The following is a 23,047-nucleotide window of genomic DNA, read 5'->3' on the forward strand; positions in this document are numbered from 1 at the left end:
TTGTTAAGTAGAGCACAGAGCTCTTCTACTATATTGAAAGTTTGGTTTCATAATACCAAAGACCATTGACACGTAACCTTGAACTATAAATACTTACTACTGTAAATTTGATTTGTTAAATGCAGAACAATTAACTGTTTGCGTAGAGGTAAAAACTCTGTCTGTCGTGAGAGCCTGATCCCACAAAGCCTTGCAGGGATGCACTCTCTGATCATTAGGGCCCTGATCTGGTTCCTAACATTCTACCTGCATGACTATGCTGGGGCCATTCCCTTAAAGGAAAATAAATGCATTCCTCCTCGTCAGAATTTGCCTTACAAATAAAGTAACTCCAACATACTCTAAAACATGGCACAAAAATTTTATGGGCTTCAACATATATTAGAACAGAAGCACTCTTCACTTCTCTACCAAACCAACCTGTTAGATCAGCTGACCCTCCGTACCTTCTCTTCCCATGCTCTCTCCTGCTACTAGTTTAGTTATATTTTCACCAGGAGTCATTTGATTTGTTCCCACAACAGTTTCTAGCAGTGGTGCAGAATTACTGAAATTCTATAATTTAATTAGAATTGAGGTAAACTGATGAAATCTCTGCACAGAAAAAAAACCAAGTCAGTAAAAGTTGGGCATTATTGGGCACCTGAGTGGCTCAGTTGGCTAAGTAACTGCCTTTTGGCTCAGGTCATGATCCCAGAGTCCCAGGATTGAGGCCCGCATCGGGCTCCCAGCTCCATGGGGAGTCTCCCTCTGACCTTCTCCCCTCTCATGCTCTCTCTCACCTCAAATAAATAAATAAAATCTTAAGGAAAAAAAGGCGCTATTTTTAAATGCTGCTGCTTGAGTCTGAGGGAAGTAACCTTGAGATCGAAGAACAAAATTACTGAATTCTAAAGGTGTTCTGCACATAGGTTGCTTCACAAGTATTAAGTTCTTGCTCTACTTTGAAGAAACCAAAATTGAACATGAGTGATGCAGTTGAGAAGGGTTTTTTTGGCCAAGAAAGATCAGAACTCCAGTTAGGGGCCATCTATGCTCACAGCAAAAGACTGGCAAACAAATGTACATGTAGATTTTGAGTTAAAAACAGACAATGTGTACACTTTTTGTTAATCACTGCTTTAACAACCTTCTACCTAACCGCCCAATGACTGCCAAGTGGTGAGTTTCCATTGAAGTTTCTCATCTTGCCAATCAAATGGTCGTAGAGATTCCACAAGCACACAGAGACAGTGCCCTGTTATTAACCAACTTAGAAAGATGCTAGACTAAGGTCAGTGTGTGGCTGGAAAAATACAAACATGGAGTAGGACTGTGGATAAGGCAGAAAGCCTGAAGAGGTGACGATAACTTCCATTATGTTTGCTTCTCAAGAAGCTATGAAGTTGTCTGCCTTTAAAAACATTTTTTTTAACCTTCAACATTTTTATGACATAAAACAAACACTTATTTACAAATCAAGTAACATAAAAATCAATAGCAGGGAGGGACTACTGGCTACTATTGTGGAAAAAAAACAAAACAAAACATGGCTCTTCTCCAAGGTACAGCTTAAGGAGACCAGGGAGGGCCGAACTGGCCACCAGTAGGACTGTACACCTCAGTACCACGTCACCCACCAGGCCAGGCCTCGTGCGGTCCTGACTCTGTCAGCCGGTGGACTGGACTCTGGGCTGCATCTCCCGAGGGCTCAGCCCTGCCAGCAATGAGGCGCCTGGGGGAGGCAAAATCCCATCACACCCGGGCAGCTCTCAGTTAACAGTGAACACTAGTTACCAAAGCTTCTACACCACGATGAGGAATCAGCCATCCCAATCATAATGGACACATCTTTCCCCAGAACTCACACCTCCCTGAGGGAGGGAGGGGCTCCTTCGGGGAAGGCCTGGGGTAGGTGAGGCAGAAGCATCTGTATTCAGCAGACGCCTTTGACTTTGATTCTGATCCACTCCCAGATGCAGAATTTAGGGCTTCCTGAGGCCTGCGCTCTCCGTGAAAATCACCCGCAAGTGTGTATGCACACAGATGTTCATTGTTCTAGAACGTCTGTCTGTAGCTTCCATCAAATTGTTTTCATCAAATTTTGAAACGCCTGTCTACACAGTCCACAGGAAATTTGGGAAGAAGCTGAACATCAGAACTCCCTGCAGAGAGCCTCCCTGTTGTACTTCTCTCTTTCTCTATTTTTTTTTTTCCCAACAAACTCCAATCTGTTCCTATTTCTCCACTTCTATTTTTAAATTGAAAAATTTTGGTTTCAAAATAACTATAATCTAAAAACTCCTTGAATAAAATACCCACCTCTCCCATTCCTATATGGTTTTGTTCTTTAAAAAAATTTTTTTTTAAATAAAAACCTCAAGAGCACTTTTGATCTGTTTTTCCTATTAACTTAATGACTTGACCAAACCTATGTGCCTTTATTTTGATTATTCACATCCTCCCTTGCCTATGTTTTTTTTTTGAATAACAAAATTAGAAATAGAGATAGTACTCTTTTTTTCCTGTTCCTTGTCTCAGTGTATCACAGTAACAAGAAAGGATACAACGTTGTGTATGTTAAACAGACTTCCATCTATGCTAGTGGTTTGGTTTTATAAATAAGAACATTCCCTATCCAGGAAAAAGGCCCAGGCATTCAAATTTTCCAAAACAATTCTCAGTATCCAGGGTACCCAAATGAAGTCAAACACTTAGGTTTCAAATGTGGGGTAGCCATCCACTCCTGATTGAGGTTAATGTCCTCTTAGTGCACATTAGGTAAATAAGCCTTTTTTTTTTTTTACTACTTCTGTACAAAATGAATATTCCTATTCAAAGGAACATTCCCTATCATAATTATACAATCAGTTCAAATTTGTTCTTAAGCAATGTAAGGCATGCTTGAAATTCCAACCTGACAAAATAGCTAAAATTAAGCTTTAAGATATATTCGTTGACTTGGAAAAGATCTAAAAAGCCTTAATATCAAACCTAAAATCTATAGTAATCAACGTATTTTCCCAAGATCCAGATTTCAATATGGATGCTGGCGTAATACAGAGTAGAAACAATATTAAATTTGACCTCAGCCAGCTGGGTTATAATCTCTATTTACCTTGAACCAACTATTTTTTTTAATTTTTTAATTTTTTTTATTAACATATAATGTATTATTAGCCCCAGGGGTACAGGTCTGTGAATCACCAGGTTTACACACTTCACAGCACTTACCATAGCACATACCCTCCCCATTGTCCATAACCCCAACACCCTCTCCCTACCCCCCTACCTTCCCCCCCACCCCACCCCCCGCAACCCTCAGTTTGTTTTGTGAGATTAAGAGTCTCCTATGGTTTGTCTCCCTCCTGATCCCATCTTGTTTCATTTATTCTTTTCCCACCCCCCCAAGCCCCCCATGTTGCATCTCTACTTCCTCATATCAGGGAGATCATATGATAGTTGTCTTTCTCCGACTGACTTATTTCGCTCAGCATAATACCCTCTATTGAACCAACTATTTAACAGAGTCCCTCTTGGTGGAATGGAAAAAACAACCATCTCACTCATACGACTGTTGTGAGGACCATTTAGGATAATGACACAGCAAGCTTCTGTAAGCTTGGGAAGAGTTGTTTAAAAGTAAGGTATTGGGGGTGCCTGGTTGGCTCAGTCGGTAGAGCACATGACTCTTGGTCTGAGGATCATGAGTTCAAGCCCCACACTGGGAGTGGAGCCTACTTAAAATAAATTGTTAAAAAGTAAGGTATGGGTGGGGTGCCTGGGTGGCTCAGTGGGTTAAAGCCTCTGCCTTCAGCTCAGGTCATGATCCCAGGGTCCTGGAATCGAGCCCCGCATTGGGCTCTCTGCTCAGCAGGGAGCCTGCTTCCCTTCCTCTCTCTCTGCCTGCCTCTCTGCCTACCTGTGATCTCTGTCTGTCAAATAAATAAATAAAATCTTAAAAAAAAAAAAAAGTAAGGTATGGGTGTAAGTGCTGTTCCCTTTAATGCAAAATGTCCTGGGGCAGCAAACACATGGATTCCAAATTTCTGCTAAACCCCACCCAATCCCATTAAAGAGCACCATCAGGCCGGGGTTCCAGGAGTCTCCCACGGTTAATATATCTTTATCTGAACAGAGAAAAGCATGTAGTTTCACACTGGTCATAAATTCCATGGGTTTCTGGGCATTATTTTAAACTGAGATATAATTCACATACTATAAAAGTTGCCATTTTAAACAAGTAAGTGGTTTATATATACACACAGACTGTGCAACCATCATCATGATTTAATTCCAAAATATTTTCATCCCATCCAAAAGAAACCGCATTCCCAGAAGCAGTCATTCTCCATCCCCTCCTCACCCCAGCCTCAGACAACCACTAATCTACTTCCTGTCACTATAAATTTGCCCACTGGTTATTCCATTAAAACGGAGTGATGTAGTATGTCACATTTTGTGACTGTTTTCTTTCACTTAGCTTAATGTTTTCGAAGCTCATCCACGTTGTAGCATGTATCAGAACTTCTTTCCTTTTTATATTATACAATAATATAAATATGATTTCATCATACAGATATTTATGTATCCATTCATCAGCTGATGGACATTCGGGTTGCTTCCCACCTCTGGCTCTTCTGAATAATGCTGCTATAAACATTTGTGTACATGTTTTATGTGAACCTCTGTTTTCAGTTCTCTTGGGTATACACCAAAGAATGCAACTGCTGTTATTTCCAGGAATTCTTGAACCCTACTATTCATGGCAGCAGCCTCTGGGTGAACTCATTTCCATGGGAGACGGAAGGCAGAAGAGTTCCCCAGGGATCCCAAAAGTCACGGGAGGAAATTAAGACATGCATGAAGGAGAGAGGGGGTTCTGCAAGAAGCAATTCCTTGCTGCTCCCCAAATACCCCAATAATGTGTTTCCCCATGCCATAAAAAAAGCAGTAGCCATCATTGGGCTGAGGGGACTGACGCTGGACCAAAGCTGGCACAATTCTCCTAATAATAAGAACCACCAACATGTAATGAGTGCTTACTATATCCAAGGCACTGTGCTGAGCAAATAATATGGATTGCGTAACAGTCAAGAGGATGGAGAAACATGATTTTTTAAAAACAAACACTGATTGCAGCTGATTGTGCCTTCCTAGCAGAACAGCATAATTCCTCTCTAGGCCAGGCCTGGAAGGAGAGAGGAAAACAGAAGAAGATAAATTGCCTGCGTAAGAAAATGACATGTATCTGGAGTTCGTTTGCTGGGAGCTCAAGAGAAGAGAGTGGGCAGCAGGGGCGGGATGCCTTGAAAATGGAAGAAAGGAACGGAAGTATAGACAAGAGAAGGCAGGCTCAATGTTGCATGAGTTGAAGAAAATACAGCCAGTAGGAAATCCTCAAAGGCCAAGAACACTTTAAGTAATCAATTTTTTTTAAAGATTTTATTTATTTCACACAGAGAGATCTCAAGTAGGCAGAGAGGCAGGCAGAGAGAGAGATAGAGGAGGAAGCAGGCTCTCCGCTGAGCAGAGAGCCCAACGCGGGACTCGATCCCAGGACCCTGAGATCATGACCTGAGCCGAAGGCAGAGGCTTAACCCACTGGGCCACCCAGGCGCCCCCTAAGTAATCAATTTTAAATGGGCTTCTGTTTTGAACTGCACTGGTGTCTCCCACTATGACTCTGAGACTTTCAGCAAGGCTTCTGTTGGGGTCGTGCTGGGGAACTAAAGAAATGGGCTGGGCAGGGCAGACAGGAGAAAGCTGCGGCCTGGGGTGGAGCACTGCGTGGGAATTCAGAAAGACCAGCAAATGTGAGCCTTAGACGTTACCAGAACATTAGAGGGCAGGGAAAGTATTGGACCTCACATAGCACATGGTTCAAGCCATCTTACATATGGAGCACCAGGACCTCAGAAACTGGAAAAGATGGGGTCAGCTGACTGTCATAATACAGCCTGCCCCCCAAAATAGACTTGTGTTATAAAAGGTGTGTCACCGGCAGTACTAAACAAAGCACCAAGACTTAATTAACTCCCTTTAACGTTCACTGAATGGCAGTGACCTTAAAACAAAGACCTTGAAGACGTTATGATGACATTCCTATGAACGGTCAGAGAGAACCAAAGCTTTTTTCTCAGTGTCCCTGTTGGAAGGTAAGACCATTCTTCTCATGAAGGCCATTGGTGGCCCCCATGTGGAGGTCATAGTTAAGTGGTGCTGAGCCCACTCCCATAGCAGGGGTCAGCAAAGGTTTTCTGCAACAAGCCAGATAGTAAATACTTTTGATGGTGAGCCAAGAAGCAAAATCAAGGATATTAAGTATGTACCTACATAACAAAAGAAAAGACAAATTTCCACAACATCTGTATTGACAAAACTCAAAATAAAACAACTATGCACAATTTTTTATCATACAGATCTACCAATGAGAAGAACAGAACTTTTTTTTTTTTTTTTTGATAGATTTTTGGCTTCACTGGGGTTTAAATCCTAAAATCAAGTCAGGTGCAAATGCTCATTTATAAAAGCTACTCTTAGCTCTTGGGCCATACAAAAACAGGTAGAGACTAGATATGGCTTGTGACCTCCGTTCTGTCCTCACCAATGTCTGAAGCAAAGTCAGTGCCGGGTGCTCTGTTCCAAGTCTGTAGTGAAATAACCTGATTCAGAAATAAGACACCTGGAAGGAACTCTGGAGTAGCTTTTGAAAGATTCAGATGTTTTTTAAGATTTTTATTTATTTGACAGACAGATCACAAGTAGGCAGAGAGGCAGGCAGAGAGAGAGAGAGGAGGAAGCAGGCTTCCCACTGAGCAGAAAGCCCGACGCGGGGCTCGATCCCAGGACCCTGGGATCATGACCTGAGCTGAAGGCAGAGGCTTTAACCCACTGAGCCACCCAGGTGCCCCGAAAGATTCAGATGTTTCTCAAATACTCGGATCTACCACTGCAATGATTAAAATAGCCATTCTTTCAACCGGTATTTACTGAGCACCTACTACTATCAGAGTCATGGCAGACACAGTGGTAAGCCAGACAGACAGCTCACAGTGGCGAGCCACCTTCACAGGGAATGAGACTGCAAACAGAAATAAAAGAAAGAAGGGCACCTGGCTGGTTCAGTCCGTGGAGCCCGCAACTCTTGACCTCAGGGTTCGTGAGTTTGAGCCCCACATAGGGGTAGAGATTACTTAAAATTTTTTTTTAAATCTTAAAAGAAAGAATAAAAGAAAAAATTGTTGAGGAGTGGGAGTGCCATGGGAAAAGTAAGAGATCTTACAAAAGAAACTGTGAATGAGGAGCTGCTGGGGAGAAAGCCATTTAGTGAGGAGTTCCTTTTGCTCAACATTCTCATCAATCCTTGTTTTATCAGATGTTTTGCATTTTTTCTGATATGCTGGGGGTGAAGCAGAATCTCGCTGTGTTTTGATCTGCTTTCCCTGTTTGTTGGTAGGAATGATCTTTCTGCATACTCAACGCTGCTCTCTCTCCCCCATATATATATATACATGGTCTTTCAGGTTTCCTTTTCAGATAATTCTCTATTAATTCCCTGTTCAGTTGTCTTTTTTTTTTTTTTTTTTTAACTGTGCGTGTGTGTGGTGGAGGGGTTGTTTTGGGTTTGGGCAGCGGTGTTTTAAAATTTTGGATATTAACCCTTTATTGGTAACATGCATTCAGTATCTCTCCCAGTCTATGACTTGTCTCTTTACTGTAGGATATTATTTTGGTTTGTTCATAAGAAGATTTTAAATTTTATCTGGTAAAGAATCTACCTGATGTGAGAATTAGTTGTGAGCTACCTATCTCAGTAGGCAAATTGAAAAAGTCATGGGTTTCGAGTTTAAACCTTCATTTCCCCCCTTAGCGCTGTGCCTTATGCAAATTCATGTGTCTCTGAGCCTTGGTTTCCTCATCCACAAAGTAAGGATAATTCCCACCTCATCGGTTTGTTGTGAGAATTAAACGAAAGAATATATGCCACTCTCTGAGCATGGGGCCCCTCCCACCCCACTTTTAAATTGTAACCTTCTTGAAGGCCTTATATTTCCCCTACTACCAAGGTCAATGCTTAGATTTTGCTTACTGTGTTGGTTAAATTGAGTTTATCTTTTAAATGCATATAAGGCACCAAGCATAATAGCATGCACTTAATTGACTAAAAGGCAGGGGACGGGACCAGAAAAATCATTCAGCAATTAACTCTTTAACCTCTGATTACTCCACAGGCCTCCTCTGAACTAAAGAAATAACGGTCACAGTAAGAGGCACAGTTAATAGGAGATTTGTAAACATCCTTTTGAGTCAAAATTATATTTCAAAAGCTTGGAAACATTTATACAGTCACATTAACACAGACCGAAATTATTTCACAGCATGTTTTAAAAGATATCTGTGATCAGCTTTGAGGGGAAAAAAATCACAAACTAATGTGAACAGGTCAGCCTTTACAATTTCCTAATAAATAAGCTATATAGGAAATACATCTATAATAAAAATTCTAACAAAAACTTATCTGTTACTGCAAGCTTTTTAGATCTTAAAATATATATAATATATATAAAATAATACATATAAAATACATATATGTGTGTGTATGTATATATATGCATATCGGTGTATATATACATATTATGTATATATGTACATAATATATATAAAACATACATAATATGCTCAGCATATTTTATATATTTTTTTATATATGCTCAGCATATTACATATGTTTTAAATTTCAAGAATATTGCTATAAACTTCTCTCTTAGAACTGCTTTTGCTGCATCCCAAAGATTTTGGACCACTGTGTTTTCATTTTCGTTTGTTTCCACATAATTTTTAATTCTTCTTGATTTCCTGGTCGACCCATTTGCTGTTAAGCAGCGTGTTGTTAACCTCCATGTATTTGTGTCTTGCCAGATTTTTTTCTTATGGTTGATTTCCAGTTTCATAGTGTTGAGATCAGAAAATATACATGGTATGAATTTGTTCCGACTTGTTTTGTGGCCTAATGTGTGATGTCTTCTGGAGAATATTCCATGTACACTTGAAAAGAATGCGTATTCTGCTGGTCTTAGGAGGGAATGTTCTGAATATATCCCTTAAATCCATCTGGTCCAGTGTGTCATTTACATCCGGTTTCTTTGTTGATTTTCTGTTCGGATCATCTGCCCATTGATATAAGTGCGGTGCTAAAGTTCCCTACTACCATTGTATTACTGTTGATTAGGTCTTTGTTTATTAACTGTTGTTTTATGTATTTCCATGCTCCCATGTTGGTTATGTATTTGCAATTGTTGTATCTTCTTATTGGCTTATCCGCCTTATTATTATATAGTATCCTTCTTTGTCTCTTGTGACAGTCTTTGTTTCAAAGTCTGTTTTGTCCAATATAAGTAAGTATTGCTACCATGGTTTTCTTTTGACATCATTTGCATGATAAATGTTTCTCCATCCCCTCACTTTCAACCCACAGAAAAATCTCAGATAATCAACCTAAACTTTCACCCTCAAAGGAGCTAGAAAAAGAACAAACAAAACTCAAAACCAGCAGAAGGAAAGAAATAATAAAGATTAGGAAAGAAATAAATGGTCTAGAATCTAAAAACAAACAAACAAACAAACAAACAAAAACCAGTTAGATCAATAAAACCAGGAGCTGGTTCTTTGAAAAGATCAACAAAACTGAGAAACCCCTACCCTTTTTTTTTTTTCAAGGAAAAAAAGAGAAGACTCAAACAAAATCACTAATGAGGGAGGAGAAAGAGCAACAAACATCACAGAAATACAAACAATTTTAAGAGAATACTATGAAAAATCATATACCAACAAATTGTACAACCTAGAAGAAATGCATTAATACCTAGAAACATAGACCCAAACTCAAGCAGGAAGAGACAGAAAATTTAAGCAGACCAATTACCAGCAATGGAAGTGAATCAGTAATCAAAAACTCCTAATAAACAGAAGTCTAGGAACAGATGGCTTCACAGGTGAAGTCTACCAAACACGTAAAGAAAAGTTAATACCTATTCTTCTCAAATGATTCCAGAAAATATAAAAGGAAGGAAAATTTCCAAATCCATTCTATGAGGCCAGCATTACCCTGATACCAAAAACAGAGACACCACAAAAAAAGAGAACTACAGGCCAGTACCTCCGATGAACATACATGCAAAAATCCTCAACAAAATACTAGCAAACCAAATCCAACAATACACTGAAAAAAATAATTCACCACCATCAAGTGGGATTTATTCCCAGGATGCAAGTGTGGTTCTATGTTTGCAAATCAATCAGTGTGATACATTACATCAGTAAGAGAAAGGATATTTTAAAATATGATCATTTCTATAGATGCAGAAAAAGCATTTGACAAAGTACAACATCCATTCATAATAAAAACCCTCAACAAAGTAGAATTACAGGGAACATACCTCAATATAATGAAGGTCTTATATGAAAAATCCACAGCAAACATCATACTCAATGGGGAAAAACTGAGAACTTCCCCCTAAGGTCAGAAATAAGACAAAGATGTCTCCTCTCACTTTTATTCAACATAGCACTGGAAGTCCTAGCCACAGAAATCAGATAACAAAAAGAAGTAAAAGGCATCCAAATTGGTAACAAAGAAGTAAAACTTTCACCATTTGCAGAAGACATGATACTATATATAGAAAATCCAAGACTCTACCAAAAAACTACTTGAAATGAAATATGAATTCAGGAAAGTTGCAGGATACAAAATCAATGCACAGAAATCTGGTGCATTTCTCTACACTAATAATGAAGCAGCAAAAAAGAAATTAAGAAAACAATCCCATTTATATCTGCGCCAAAAATAATAAGATACCTAGGAATAAACCTAACCAAAGATAGGAAAGACCTATAGTCTGAAAACTATAAAACACTGATGAAAGAAATTAAAGATGAGGGGCGCCTGGGTGGCTCTGTTGGTTAAGTGTCTGCCTTTGGTTCAGGTCATGATCCTGGGTCCTAGGATCAAGTCCCACACTGGGCTCCTTGCTTAGCAGGGAGTCTGCCTCTCCCTCTCCTTCTACCTCTTTCCCAGCTCGTGCTCTCTCTAGCTGTTTCTCTCACTCTCAAATAAAAAACAAAATCCAAAAAAAAAAAGAAAGAAATTAAAGACAACACAAAAAAATGGAAGACCTTCCACGCTCATGGGTTGGAAGAACAAATATTGTTAAAATGTCTATACTATCCAAAGTAATCTACACATTTAATGTAATCTCTACCAAAATACCAATAGCATTTCTCACAGAACTAGAACAAACAATCCTAAAATTTGAATGGAACCACAAAAGATCCCAAATAGCAAAAGCAACCTTGAAAAAAGAAAAACAAAATAGAAAGTATCACGACTGTAGACTTGAAGTTATATTACAAAGCTGTAGTAATCAAATATAGTATGGTTCTGACACACACACACACATACACACTAAAAAATGATGTTAGGAAAACTGAACAGCTACATGCAAAAGAATAAAACTGAACCATTTCCTTACACCAACACAAAAATAAATTCAAACTGGATCAAGGACCTAAACATGAGACCTGAAACCATAAAAATCCTAGAAGAGAACACAGGCAGCAATTTCTCTGACATTGCCATAGCAACATTTTTCTAGATATGTCTCCAGAGGCAAGGGAAACAAAAGCAAAAATAAACTATTAGGACTACATCAAAATAAAAAAAACTTGGGTACAGCAAAGGAAATAATCAACAAAACAAAAAGGCAACCTACTGAATGGGAGAAGATATTTGTGACAATTCCAATAAAGGGTTAGTATACAAAATATAAAGAACTGATATGGGACACCTAGGTGGCTCAGTCAGTTGGGTGTCTGCCTTCAGCTGAGGTCATGATCTCAGGGTTCTGGGGTCGAGCTCACATCAGGCTCCTTGCTCGGCAGGGAGTCTGCTTCTCCTTCTCACTCTGTCCCTCTGCTCATGCTCTCTTTCTCAAATGAATAAAATCTTTAAAAAAAAAAAGTACTGATACAATTCAATACCCAAATAAACAATCAATTTAAAAACAGGCAGAAGACATGAGCAGACATTTCTCCAAAGAAGACATCCAGATGGTCAGCAGACACACGAAAAGATGTTCAACATCACTCATCATCCAGGAACTGCAAATCAAAACCACAATGAGATACCACCTCATACCTGTCAGAATGGCTAAAACCAAAAATGCAAGAAACAAACAGCACTGGCAATGATATGGAGGAAAAGAAATACTCCTGCACCATTGGGAATGCAAGCTGGTGCAGCCACTGTGGAAAACAGTATGGAGTTTCCTCAAAAAGTTAAAAATAGAGTTCCTCTATGATCCAGTAATCACACTATTGGGTATTTACCAAAAAATACAAAAATACTAACTCAAAAGGATACATGCACCCTGACGTTTATAGCAGCATTATCTACAACAGCCAAATTACGGAAACAGCCCAAGTGTCCACCAACTGATGAATGGATAAAGAAGATCTGGCATATATACACAATGGAGTATCATTCAGCCATTAAAAAGAATGAAATCTCGACATTTGCCACAACATGGGATGAAACTACAGTGCATTATGCTAAGTGAAATAAGCTGGTCAGAGAAAGACAAACACCATAGGATTTCAATCATATGTGGAATTTAAGAAACAAAAGAAAGGAGCAAAGAAAAAAAAGAGAGACAAACTCTTAACTATAGAGAACATACTGATGGTGACCAGAGGGGAGGAAGGGGGAGAGGATGGGTGAAATATGGTTGGTGGGGATTAAGCAGAACACTTATCCTTGTGAGCACTGAGTACTATATGGAATTGCTGAATCACTGTATTCCATACCTGCAACTAATACAATATTGTATGTTCATAATACTGGAATTAAAATAAAGATGTAATAAAAATAAAATAAATTTTATTAATAATAATAATAATATAATAAATATAAAATTAATAAAAATAAACAATAAATATTTTATTTTTTATTTTTATGTTATATTTAGATATTATATTTAATTTTTATATTATTTATATTTGATTATTATAAAAATTAAAAAATGTCAAGAGTAAAAGAAATATTAAATATCCCAATGAATATTGGGCTAAATTTATACCCCACAGACATACATGCCTATAGCTTTCTGATGTCCAGGAGCCTGCTTCCCAGCCAGCAACACAACGGAGACCTTCTGCATTGAAGGAACTATTCCCACAGGCTAGGGGTTTCCACCTACATGTTCTAGTTTACTCTACACAACTACCTTGTGGGTTAAGCACCACTGCTCTTCACAGAGGAGGAACCTGAAGTTTAGACCAGGTATGCCACATCCAGTGAGCAGCTGAGCAGAATTTAAACTTCCAACGTCAAGTATAAAAAGGTGAGCCCATCTCACAGGGGAGGATTGATCATAACAAAGTATTTTCATGACATTTGCAAATCCGCATAAATAGGCCTCCGGGATCTCATGCGTTACCTTCACTGGCTTCCCATATTCTACCCCCAAATCTGCTGGGCGATGAGGCCTCCTTCCACATGTGATCTAATCCCTGGGCTCAAGAAGCATCTCATTAATTAGTACTTTTGAGTGATTTGTTGTGCTCCACTCAAAGTAGATGAAAAATAAAAACACTTGCTGTCATATTGTGCCCAACAGCCAACACTACACAACATGAGAATGGCCTCTGATTTGGGGCCAGTCCCGAAAACAAGTCTTTCAACTTGCTCCAACTAAAAGTAAGCGGTCTCCAAGAAGATGGCTTTAAACATGGAGTTTGAATCATCTCCCCAGAGGCTCATCTAGATGCATGGCTTCATTTACTCAAAACTTGCTTTTCTTTTCCCCAGGGGAAAAAAAAAAAAAAAAAAAAAAAAAACCCTGCAGACCGTGATCCCATCACTACCCTGTGCGAGGAATCTAACATAAACAATGTCAATGAGAACCATTATATTTAACAAACTCCAGGACGCGCCCCAGCACTGTTTATAAGATCTAAATCGAGTCTTGTTTTAGTTCTCTGTTCTGCTAAATTCGGATGTCTGCTTCATTTTAGATCCAAGGCCCCTTGAAGAGAGCTTCCCGGGCTTTATTCAACATTGTCAAATGTGCATATTCAGAGAGGCGTTCAGAACAGCGAACGAGAAACATGACCTCGACCATGCTCGTTCAGGTACAGATGACTGAAGGGCTCCCATACTGTGGTGGCGGAAGGGCTGCTACCCGGCTCCTCCAGCTCGCTGACTTCTGAGCCCATGGCAGGCCTCTGTCCTCCCCTACTGAGTCTCTGGCCCCTGGAGCATAAGCAGGAATGCTGGACATGGCTTCCAGCTGGGACATTTTACATTTACTAATGCCAGGCAAAATCCTCCAGAGTACTCAGCCCTCTGCCAAGGGGACCGGCAAGGTTCCAGATGGGGACTGTGCTGCCAGCCTGGGGTCCAAAAGGAGGATGACAATGGCATCGGGCGTCACCCCAACCCCACCCACCAGCAATGGACACACAGCACAAGCAAGAAACACACTTGTGTTAGTTGGAGCCCTGAGATCTGAAAGTTGTTTGTGATCTCAGCATAGACTCACCCCGCCTGCCCGATACCCCAGACAAAGGGAGCCATGAACAAGGGCTTGATGTCTCTCGTGATAAGTTAGCAGATCTGTGTAATTTAGTATCTGAAGCTAAATGTAATTATCTTGTCAGGGAAAGATCCCTTGGCCCATAGTTCACTTGAACCCCAATCACCATGTTCTAAAATCTGAATTAAACGGACCAAGCAAAACTGGAGAGAGAAAATTACAGTTGTAACCTTCCAAACCGCCAGTTCTAATTTATCGATCTGTCAAGGTTCTTAGTTGTAAACAACAGAAACCACTCCGGCCAGTTTAAGTAGAAAAGGAATTGATTAAAGATTTATTAGCTTGCAGAACCTCAAGGACAGGAGTATCACCCTCCTGCCAGCGTAGACTGCACTGGCCCACTGCTGGGCACGGACACTGTGGCTCCTTTCACCACCCTGGGCCCTGGATATCCCCACTGGAACCTCGGCCACCACGCCCCTCTGCCATCCTCAGGCCACTTGCTTCTTCAGATCCCTAAGGTACCAACCAACCTCTCATGCAGGTATATCACGAATGCCGTCCAGGTGCTGGTGGAGTGAGAAAATTATCGTCTGGCTTTTTTTCTTGGAAAGGTAGAGAATTCCTCAAACACAGGAGGGAAATTCAAAGGTGTGGTCAAAAGGAATGATCAATACCCAGTCCCTATGGGGTCACGAGTCATAGGAAAAAGGAAGGTCTTCAAGGCTCATTTCAGCCCATAATCAGGTGCCCGTAATCAGGTTCCCTGCCCCTTTCTGGTCTCTGCAGCTCTTCCCCAGAACCACTCAGGCCTTCTTCCAGTGAATCACCATTTTCACCAGTCTCAGTTGACTTCTGTCACTTGCAACCCAGAGACTCTGAATACAGAAGTAATTTCATGTTAAAAAGTCTCAAGCTAGCCAGTTGCAAACAGGGCTGTAAATATTCAGATGCACTGAAGAATTTTTCAGATTTTTTTTTTTTTTTTTTTTTTTTGCAAAGTAACTTCACATGGACAGGGAAAAAAATGAAAGAACATAAGACTCTAACTTTGGTTGGAGAACCCCAGTTGGGATAATGGGCTGCATAATGATTACATTTACTTTGTCTACTAAAAGTCCTCACAAATAACTTTTTACTTAAAAAAAAAAGGAAAATACTGCGTCTACAGAGTTCTTGTGCGCATGTACCCAACTGAATAAAAAAATGACAAATATGCAGAAGATGTCAACTTATTGCCAAATGCTACATGAAAATAAGGTTATCTATAAGAATATATCTAGAGTGATCTAGCTAACCAATAAATGAATAGCTAACCAATAAAGAAACACACACACAGAGGCACAGATGCTATTCACACAAACAAAAAACCTACACTCTGTTCCTAGGGGCTCAGGTTCAAGATCCCTGGACTGGACTAGTTAGAATAATAGAATAAAAAACGAGAAAAACAAAACCCTAAGGGCGAAACTGTACGATACTTACACTAAGTCGTTAAGCAATGTCAAGGACTTGGCTTCTTAGAGTAACTTACAGAAGGTTTCCTATTCTCTATGAATGGCTTCTGGGACAGGAAGGGGACTCCTGGGCTCTGTTTCTGGCTTGTGGCTAGAGCTGGCTGACCCAAGGTGAGTATCTGAAGACATCAAGCTGGAGTCTTATTACCGTAGCACTCTATCTAGGGAGAAGGTCAAGGAGAGCTGGGATTTCCCAAGCAGCCCTGCTCCTTCTCTGCCCAGAGCGGTCACTTAACGCTTCCTCTAATTCAGTGAGATATTCTAAGTTTTCCCAATATATTTCTTCATTTTTTTGTCTGTTTTGGCTTTTTTTGCTTAAGCTAGGTCACAGTCCATTCTTTCTTGTTTACAACCAAAAGAACATTACATTGACTAAGTATACTCCTCTACCATCTTACTCTCCCCATTAACCAACTCCAGCCTTAGGGAACTCAACTTTCTTTACTAGGAATGATGAAAAAGGACCTCTGTTCCTCTAATTTTTGTGTGCCCTGTGGACATTGCACTTAGCAGCATTGACCTCGCTTGTCACTTTTTAAGAAAAACAATTGTTAATTTCAACATCTGGCTAAGAGGTTGCAACTTCAAATGCCTTCTGAGATCAGATAGGTAAAGTAGATGGAGAAAGCGCTGAGCTGGATTCCGCTGGACACTATGCGTCCCATCTAACGACCCTTACACTCAAATACTTCAAACACTGTACCGTAAAGTTCAAAATGAAATTCCTCATGGGCCAAATCTACCTCCTGAGCCATCTACTAACAACCCAGCTGGCTATTAGTTTAAGTTACAGATGGTCCTACTCTGTAAGACTCCTACAACTCAATTTTGTTTCAGTCATTGGAATAGGATAAAAATGCTTCTTGCACAGCAAATTTTCCCACCCTCTCATAGAGAAAACTCCACAGGCGGGGTGCCTGGGTGGCTCAGTCATTAAGTGTCTGCCTTAGGCTCAGGTCATGATCCCAGGCTTCTGGGATCAAGCCCCACATCGGGCTCCCTGCTCAGCGGGAAGTCTGCTTCTCCCTCTCCCACTCCCCCTGCTTGTGTTCCCGCTCTTGTTATATCTCTCTCTATCAAAGAAATAAATAAAATCTTAGGAAGGAAGGCAGGCAGGCAAGCTCCACAGGCCAGTAAGGGGATCCAAGTGAGGTCTCCAGAGAACTCGAGCGCTGCTTTTGAAAGAAGTTTATCAATGCTGGTAGATTCCTGCTTTCATGGATCTCACGGCAAGTGAAGCAGGCTCTTGTTACTTTCTATGAATCACAGAATAAAGAGCCAAACTCCTTGGAAGCACAAGGACTCCAAAGGTGTCATAGCACAGATGGAAAAACCCAGATGCCGACCACCCTTGACAGTCTCCAGTTTAACTACACAGCTCTGATTCTCTTCACAGACTAAAAGGGAAATCCAATTTGAGAAAACGGATAGGGTTTTCTTTTCCTTGGAAAATGGACTGGACAAATGGCACACAAGAACCTAAAATTGTTGGAAAACAATGGCGCTTCCGTCAGCAGTTCCTTCCCCCACAGAATGCTCTCCGAGGAGCTGTGGGGTTTGGAAGGAGTGCAGAGGCCTACTCCCCGGTCTCAGGCACATCAAAGTTTTAATCAAAACCTGCTTTTCTTTCTGAAACCAAACAACTGCTATTTCACACCCACATATTGCTGGGGCTCATTCAATTACCCTGAACAACTTTGTTTAAAATGAAAATGCTTTCCCTCCTGAGGACAGTGTGAGAGGACTGATTAATGCTGTTCCCTGAGGGACAGAAATTTAAGTACACGGCAAAAATCCAGGTAGCTGGAAACTACTGCTGGGTCGTATTTTACAAGCCATTCAAACCTACCTCCCAAGTATTTGGTAAGAATAAGGACTTATAGAGCAGTTGGCTCTAGCAAGGGGATATACTGTGTATCTTCCTCTTCCCCCTTGATGAAAATCACAGAATTATAAAACTAAGATGTCGTGAAGTGAGGAAGAAAGACCGAATTTTTCCATATGGTTTTACAGAAGAGGAAACAGCTTTTTTTTTTTTTTTTTCTGACACATTGTTCCAAAGGATCTGTAACCAACAAACCAAACAGCACATCGCTGGGTTCTGTGGCTCTGTGACTCAGAGTCGCTTTTCTCCCCGACACATTAAATGTCAAGTAAAATACCTCCAATAAGAGAGAAGAAATTTCTTTGGGAAGCCTGGCTCCTGTGTTGAGTGCCTCTCCTGTGTAAAAAAGCCCTAGGTTGTGCTGCTGTCCATGGTTTGCTAACCTCTAAGACAAACATCTACCCAGGACTGTATAAAAAAGCATAAATCCGGGGGTGGGGGGGGCGCCAGGTGGCTCAGTGGGTTAAGCACCTGACTCTTGATTTTGGCTCAGGTCATCATCTCTTGGCCTGAGCCCCGCCTCAGGATCCACACTTAGCATGGAGTCTGCTTGAGATTCTCTTGTTCCCTCTCCCTCTACCCCTCCCCCCTCACTCTAAATAAATAAATAAATAAATAAATAAAATCTTAAAAAAAAAAAAAAAAGAAGAAAGCATAAATCATGGAGACCTATCTTAGTGCTCAAAAAATACCCCCCACAAAACACTTCACCCATGTGATCACAGCACATGTCTAAAACAGAGAAACCAGAAAGAAACAGAGAGGAGAAAAAGAAAAAGAATTACCGGAAAATGTTTATGCATGTGTGGTATGCAGATCTGGGAGCCTAAGAGCTCTGAGGGAAGGCTTCTGGTGTATGGGTTGCAGGGTAGTCCTAACCCAAAAAGGCAGTATTTGTGTGTCATTTGCCCCCATTTCACAATGCCCTAAGGTTACAACCTCTGCTGTGAAAGAAGATGTAATATTTAGAGCTAGTTCTTACATGGCTGGTGAAACAGGGATGGAGGAAAGAGGGGAAGAATTATATGAGGACTACACTTCTCTTTTTTATAGCAGATTATTTTCTGGAAGAGAAGCATAAACTGTGATTAAAGTGGCAATATAATTGCAGAATTTTTGTGCCTCCAACACCTGCAAAGGAAGCACGTGGACAAGAAACCCTCAGCAGCCAGATTATTTCATGCAGGTTTTCAACCACCCCAAAACCAAAAGGCGTCCTCAAAATAGAACTTTCTCTCCTTCACCAATCTGGTAGGTGACTTCCACAAAGTAACCAAGAACCTAAATCACATTGTTTACCATTATTCTCAACAAACAAAATTTAAATAAAGTGAGATCCAAGGTTTTTAAGCACAGAACTTTCAAACTTTCATTATACCAATTATTTAATGCCATATGGAGCTTACATTTCACATCTTGATAGGAGGCTAAAAAAGGAACAAGATTTTTCCCCAGGGAGATAAGAGACCTCAAACTCTATTCCCAGAAGTGGGAGAACAGATTAGATAACTGGTCTTCTCGGTTTTGAGGAACGTTTTAATTCAACTGAAAAAAAAAAATGGGGAAAATGAAACAAATTCCAGATTCCCACTATCTAGGAATGTGTGGAAGTTAGAATGTATATCTTGAAAAAAAGTAAATAAATAGATAGCTGGGAGAAAGGAAATCCAGGGACAATTCTTCCTTAGGAAGCTAAAAAATTAAACAGTATTTTAAAAATAACAATAAACTTAATTCTTTCTTACACATTTTTAACCAAAGACATTTAGTTACCATAATAGGCTGAGATACTAAGATTCTTTTATATATATATATATATATATATACATATACATATATATATATATATATATTTTTTTTTTTTTTTAACATATCGGGGTCTCGGGAGTAAGCATTTCCTAGGGGTCACTCTGGGAAATACAATCCTTTCCATCAAGCACAACTGTGGGAACAAAACACTCAATCTTAAATGGATTACCTGGTCGTAACACAGACAAAGCAACTCACAAATCAGAATGCATCTCTGTTGTCATTCCCAACTGGGGAAAGATCAGCATAGAAGGAAGTAGGACAGATAGGGGAAGGTTTCCAAGTGATGACCCCTGACCTGACCGTTCAAGGACCGAAAGGGCATGAATCATGGGACAGGAGTATGGCCCCACCCACAAGTAAGAGAATCCACGTAAGCCAAAGGAATGGAGATAGTTTACAACAAGCAACATTTGGGAAACGGCTGAGACTATAGACCGATGACTGAACGTTAAAGCTATGATTATTGAGTGCTTGTAACATACCAGACTCTAGACATATATTTCCTTTTGTTTTTTTCCAATTAATTTTAATAAAACAGAGCCCCAGGGATCAGACCCAGGTGACTCGGTTCTGGTAGCCACCCTCACTCCCTAGTTGATCTCTACTCTCATGGCTTTAGTCCCACTTGTACACTGATGACTCCCACATCTCTATCTTCAGCCTTGACGTTTCCTCCAACTCCAAACTCGTATGTCCAACTGCCTGTTTGACATTTCCACCTGGGTGTCGACTAGATATCTCAAACTCAACATGTTTAAAAACAACCTCCTGATTTCTGTCCAGCACCGCCCCCCCAAAAAAACAAGAGCTGAACAGTAACAAAAACTCTCCTCCCTCCTCCTCCCTCCCAAGCAGAATCAGACCACTCCTCACACCTCCATCTCTACCACCGCATGTAAGCCACAGTCATCTCCAGCCTGAATCACAGCAGCAGACTCCTCAAGGGGATGGACGTGAACTTTCCCTTGAGTGACCCTCTGAGTCTGTGCATTCCAACCCTTTCCATTTGCAGGACAGGCTCCAGTTACTGTTGTCTGAAGCGGAGAGAGACCAAGATTTAAGAGTGATTCTTGGACAGGTGACAACAGAAACAACAGAGGCTGAGGGTGGATATGAGAGGAAAACTACAGGGAAGGTTTGAAGGGACCCCTGAGGACATGGAGAGAAACAAAAGAACTTGAACTTTAAAGAAATATCAAGTCCTAGGTTAGACTTTTTTGACTCCTCAGCCAGAGTGCAAGACTTTAAGTAGTACAGTATTGGTCCCATTACTAGAGGACTAAGGTGAGTGCCTCCCTCAGCCGACTTTGAACTCATTCTGGGCCCCCAGCACCTGATGCAGCATCTGGGACCTGGGAAGCCCTTGGCAAAGGTGTGCTGGTGGCCTAAAGTGGTACCATGGTAATTTAAGTGCATGAGGAGCATGAAGAAGGGAGTCGAAGAGCAAATTAAGACTTTACTTGGGAAGTGAGGTTTCAGAAATAGAAAAAAGTATTTGAGTTGATCCAGGAAGATAACACTGATGGCCAGGTGGGTACAGCAGGGGTATTGTGCGTCAGAGGCAAGGCCTGGGGGAAAGGAAAACGGGAAGAAATGGTGGGCTGTGACACCGAAAGTAGGTTAGACTGGGAAGCTAAAGAAAGCAGCAGAGTGAAAGGAAGAGTTCTCCCTCTCCCCAAGAGGCGGGTGGTGGGGGACAGGAAGTGTTTAAAAGAAAAAAAGGATGCACCCGGGAACAGAGAGAAGTTGCGGGAGAGGATGCAGTTAGGGTTAATGGGCTATGAGGTCCAGGCCAGCTCAGCTCGGACCTGCCCTGCATTCTTAATCTTTTCATCCCGGAGTACCTAGTAAATGACTGAGCTCCAAAAGGAGGGTGAGAAGGCCAGAGGCTTACCAACCAACCAGAGGTTAAACTTGAACCACTCACTAAGGTGTGAGCCAAGAAGTTAACGTAGTAGGAAGAGTAACACTGTCGAGGGCTGTGAGACAAACCTAGGTTATTACTCAGTCCTTGAGGTTCCCACTCACTGGCCATCAGGAGGACCTGGAGCTCGGCTTCTCACCCTGCGCCGACCACCCTGCCAATGTCTTTCGCGCAACTGAAAGGAAATTAGGCTGGAAAGTGGATCTCCATCACCGCGACGAAGGTACAGTGGAAAAGCCACGCACAGTGGCTATGCAGCCGGCTTCGTCCGGGCCTCAAGGAGAAAACTGGTGGGAAGCACAGAATAGAAACGACACCCCAACACCTTGCTTTTCCTTCCGCTGCCCATCACTCACACCCTCTCCTCACTAAAATGTAAGCTCCTCGAGAGCAGGGGTTGGTCCTTCCTGTCTGGCTGCGCGCCTGGGGGGGGGGGAGGGTCTGGCACTCAATGGACGCTGTCAGATACTGGAGCACACTGGGCTCGGTCCTGCTGCGTTATATGTGGCATTGAAGGATGCCACCACTGGAGCCGCCAGAGAGGGCTGAGATGGGAGAAGCTAAGACTTCTCTGAAGGGCCCAGTGGGGCGGCCTGCCGGGGCCGAGCGGGGGCCTCTGGGCGCATCCAGGAGGAGGATTCGGGTATCAGGCCCAAGAATGCACCGTTTGCAACTGACCTTCCGGCGGGGACGCCCGCGCGGGGAGCAGCAGCCCGGCTCCGGCGTCCCGCTCCCGCCGCCCTCCGGAGGCGCTCGGCGCCCGCTGCGCACGTAGGTCACCTGCCTCCTGCTGGCGCCGCGGGGCGGGCCGGGCGCGGGCAGCAGGTGCGGCCCTGGCGGCCGGGGAGCCGGGCCCGGCGGGGTGCTGCGGGCCTGGGGTCGGGGCCCAGAGGGCCGCAGCTCCGCACACAGCCGCAGGCCGAACAGCAGCGCGGCGCCGAGCACACACCGACGCAGGGCGCCGCAGCCCCTCCCGGGAGGCCTCTCCCGCGCCATGGCGGGGGCACGGGCCCGGGGCTGCGATCAGCGTTCCGCGCGCCCTGCCAGGCGGGCCTCAGGGACGAGCCGCCCACGGTGGGAACTCCCCCGCGGGCCGGGGCGCGGGCTCGGACCCGCCTACCCCCTTCGGTCTAGCACAGCCTCGGCGTAATCTTATCCTGCCCAGCCCAGCGCGCAGGGCCGCTGGAAGGGGCGAGGGGCGCCCTGCCGGGCGGGGGCTTACCGGCGCAGGCGGCTCGGAAGAGCAGGAACCCAAGCCCCGGGGCTGGGGGGGGGGGGCTGTGTCTCTAGGGGGCGCCCTCCACCCCGGGCTCCAGAGCCTGGCGGAGTCGGAAAG

The 23,047-nt window shown here is 42.3% G+C and overlaps 1 protein-coding gene across 1 annotated transcript in view; it reads right to left on the reverse strand.

Annotated features, from left to right (window-relative positions):
- Positions 1 to 22,741, reverse strand: part of METTL24 (methyltransferase like 24) — a 99,330-nt gene extending 76,589 nt beyond the window's left edge. The window contains exon 1 of the mRNA XM_032858311.1: positions 22,390 to 22,741. Within this exon, the coding sequence (XP_032714202.1) occupies positions 22,390 to 22,707 (318 nt within the window). The 5' untranslated portion in view covers positions 22,708 to 22,741. The remainder of the gene's footprint in view (positions 1 to 22,389) is intronic.
- Positions 22,742 to 23,047: the final 306 nt, after the last annotated feature.

Source organism: Lontra canadensis, unplaced genomic scaffold (genome assembly GCF_010015895.1).
Source record: "Lontra canadensis isolate GAN:19392208 unplaced genomic scaffold, GSC_riverotter_1.0 scaffold14, whole genome shotgun sequence".
NCBI lineage: Eukaryota > Metazoa > Chordata > Mammalia > Carnivora > Mustelidae > Lontra > Lontra canadensis.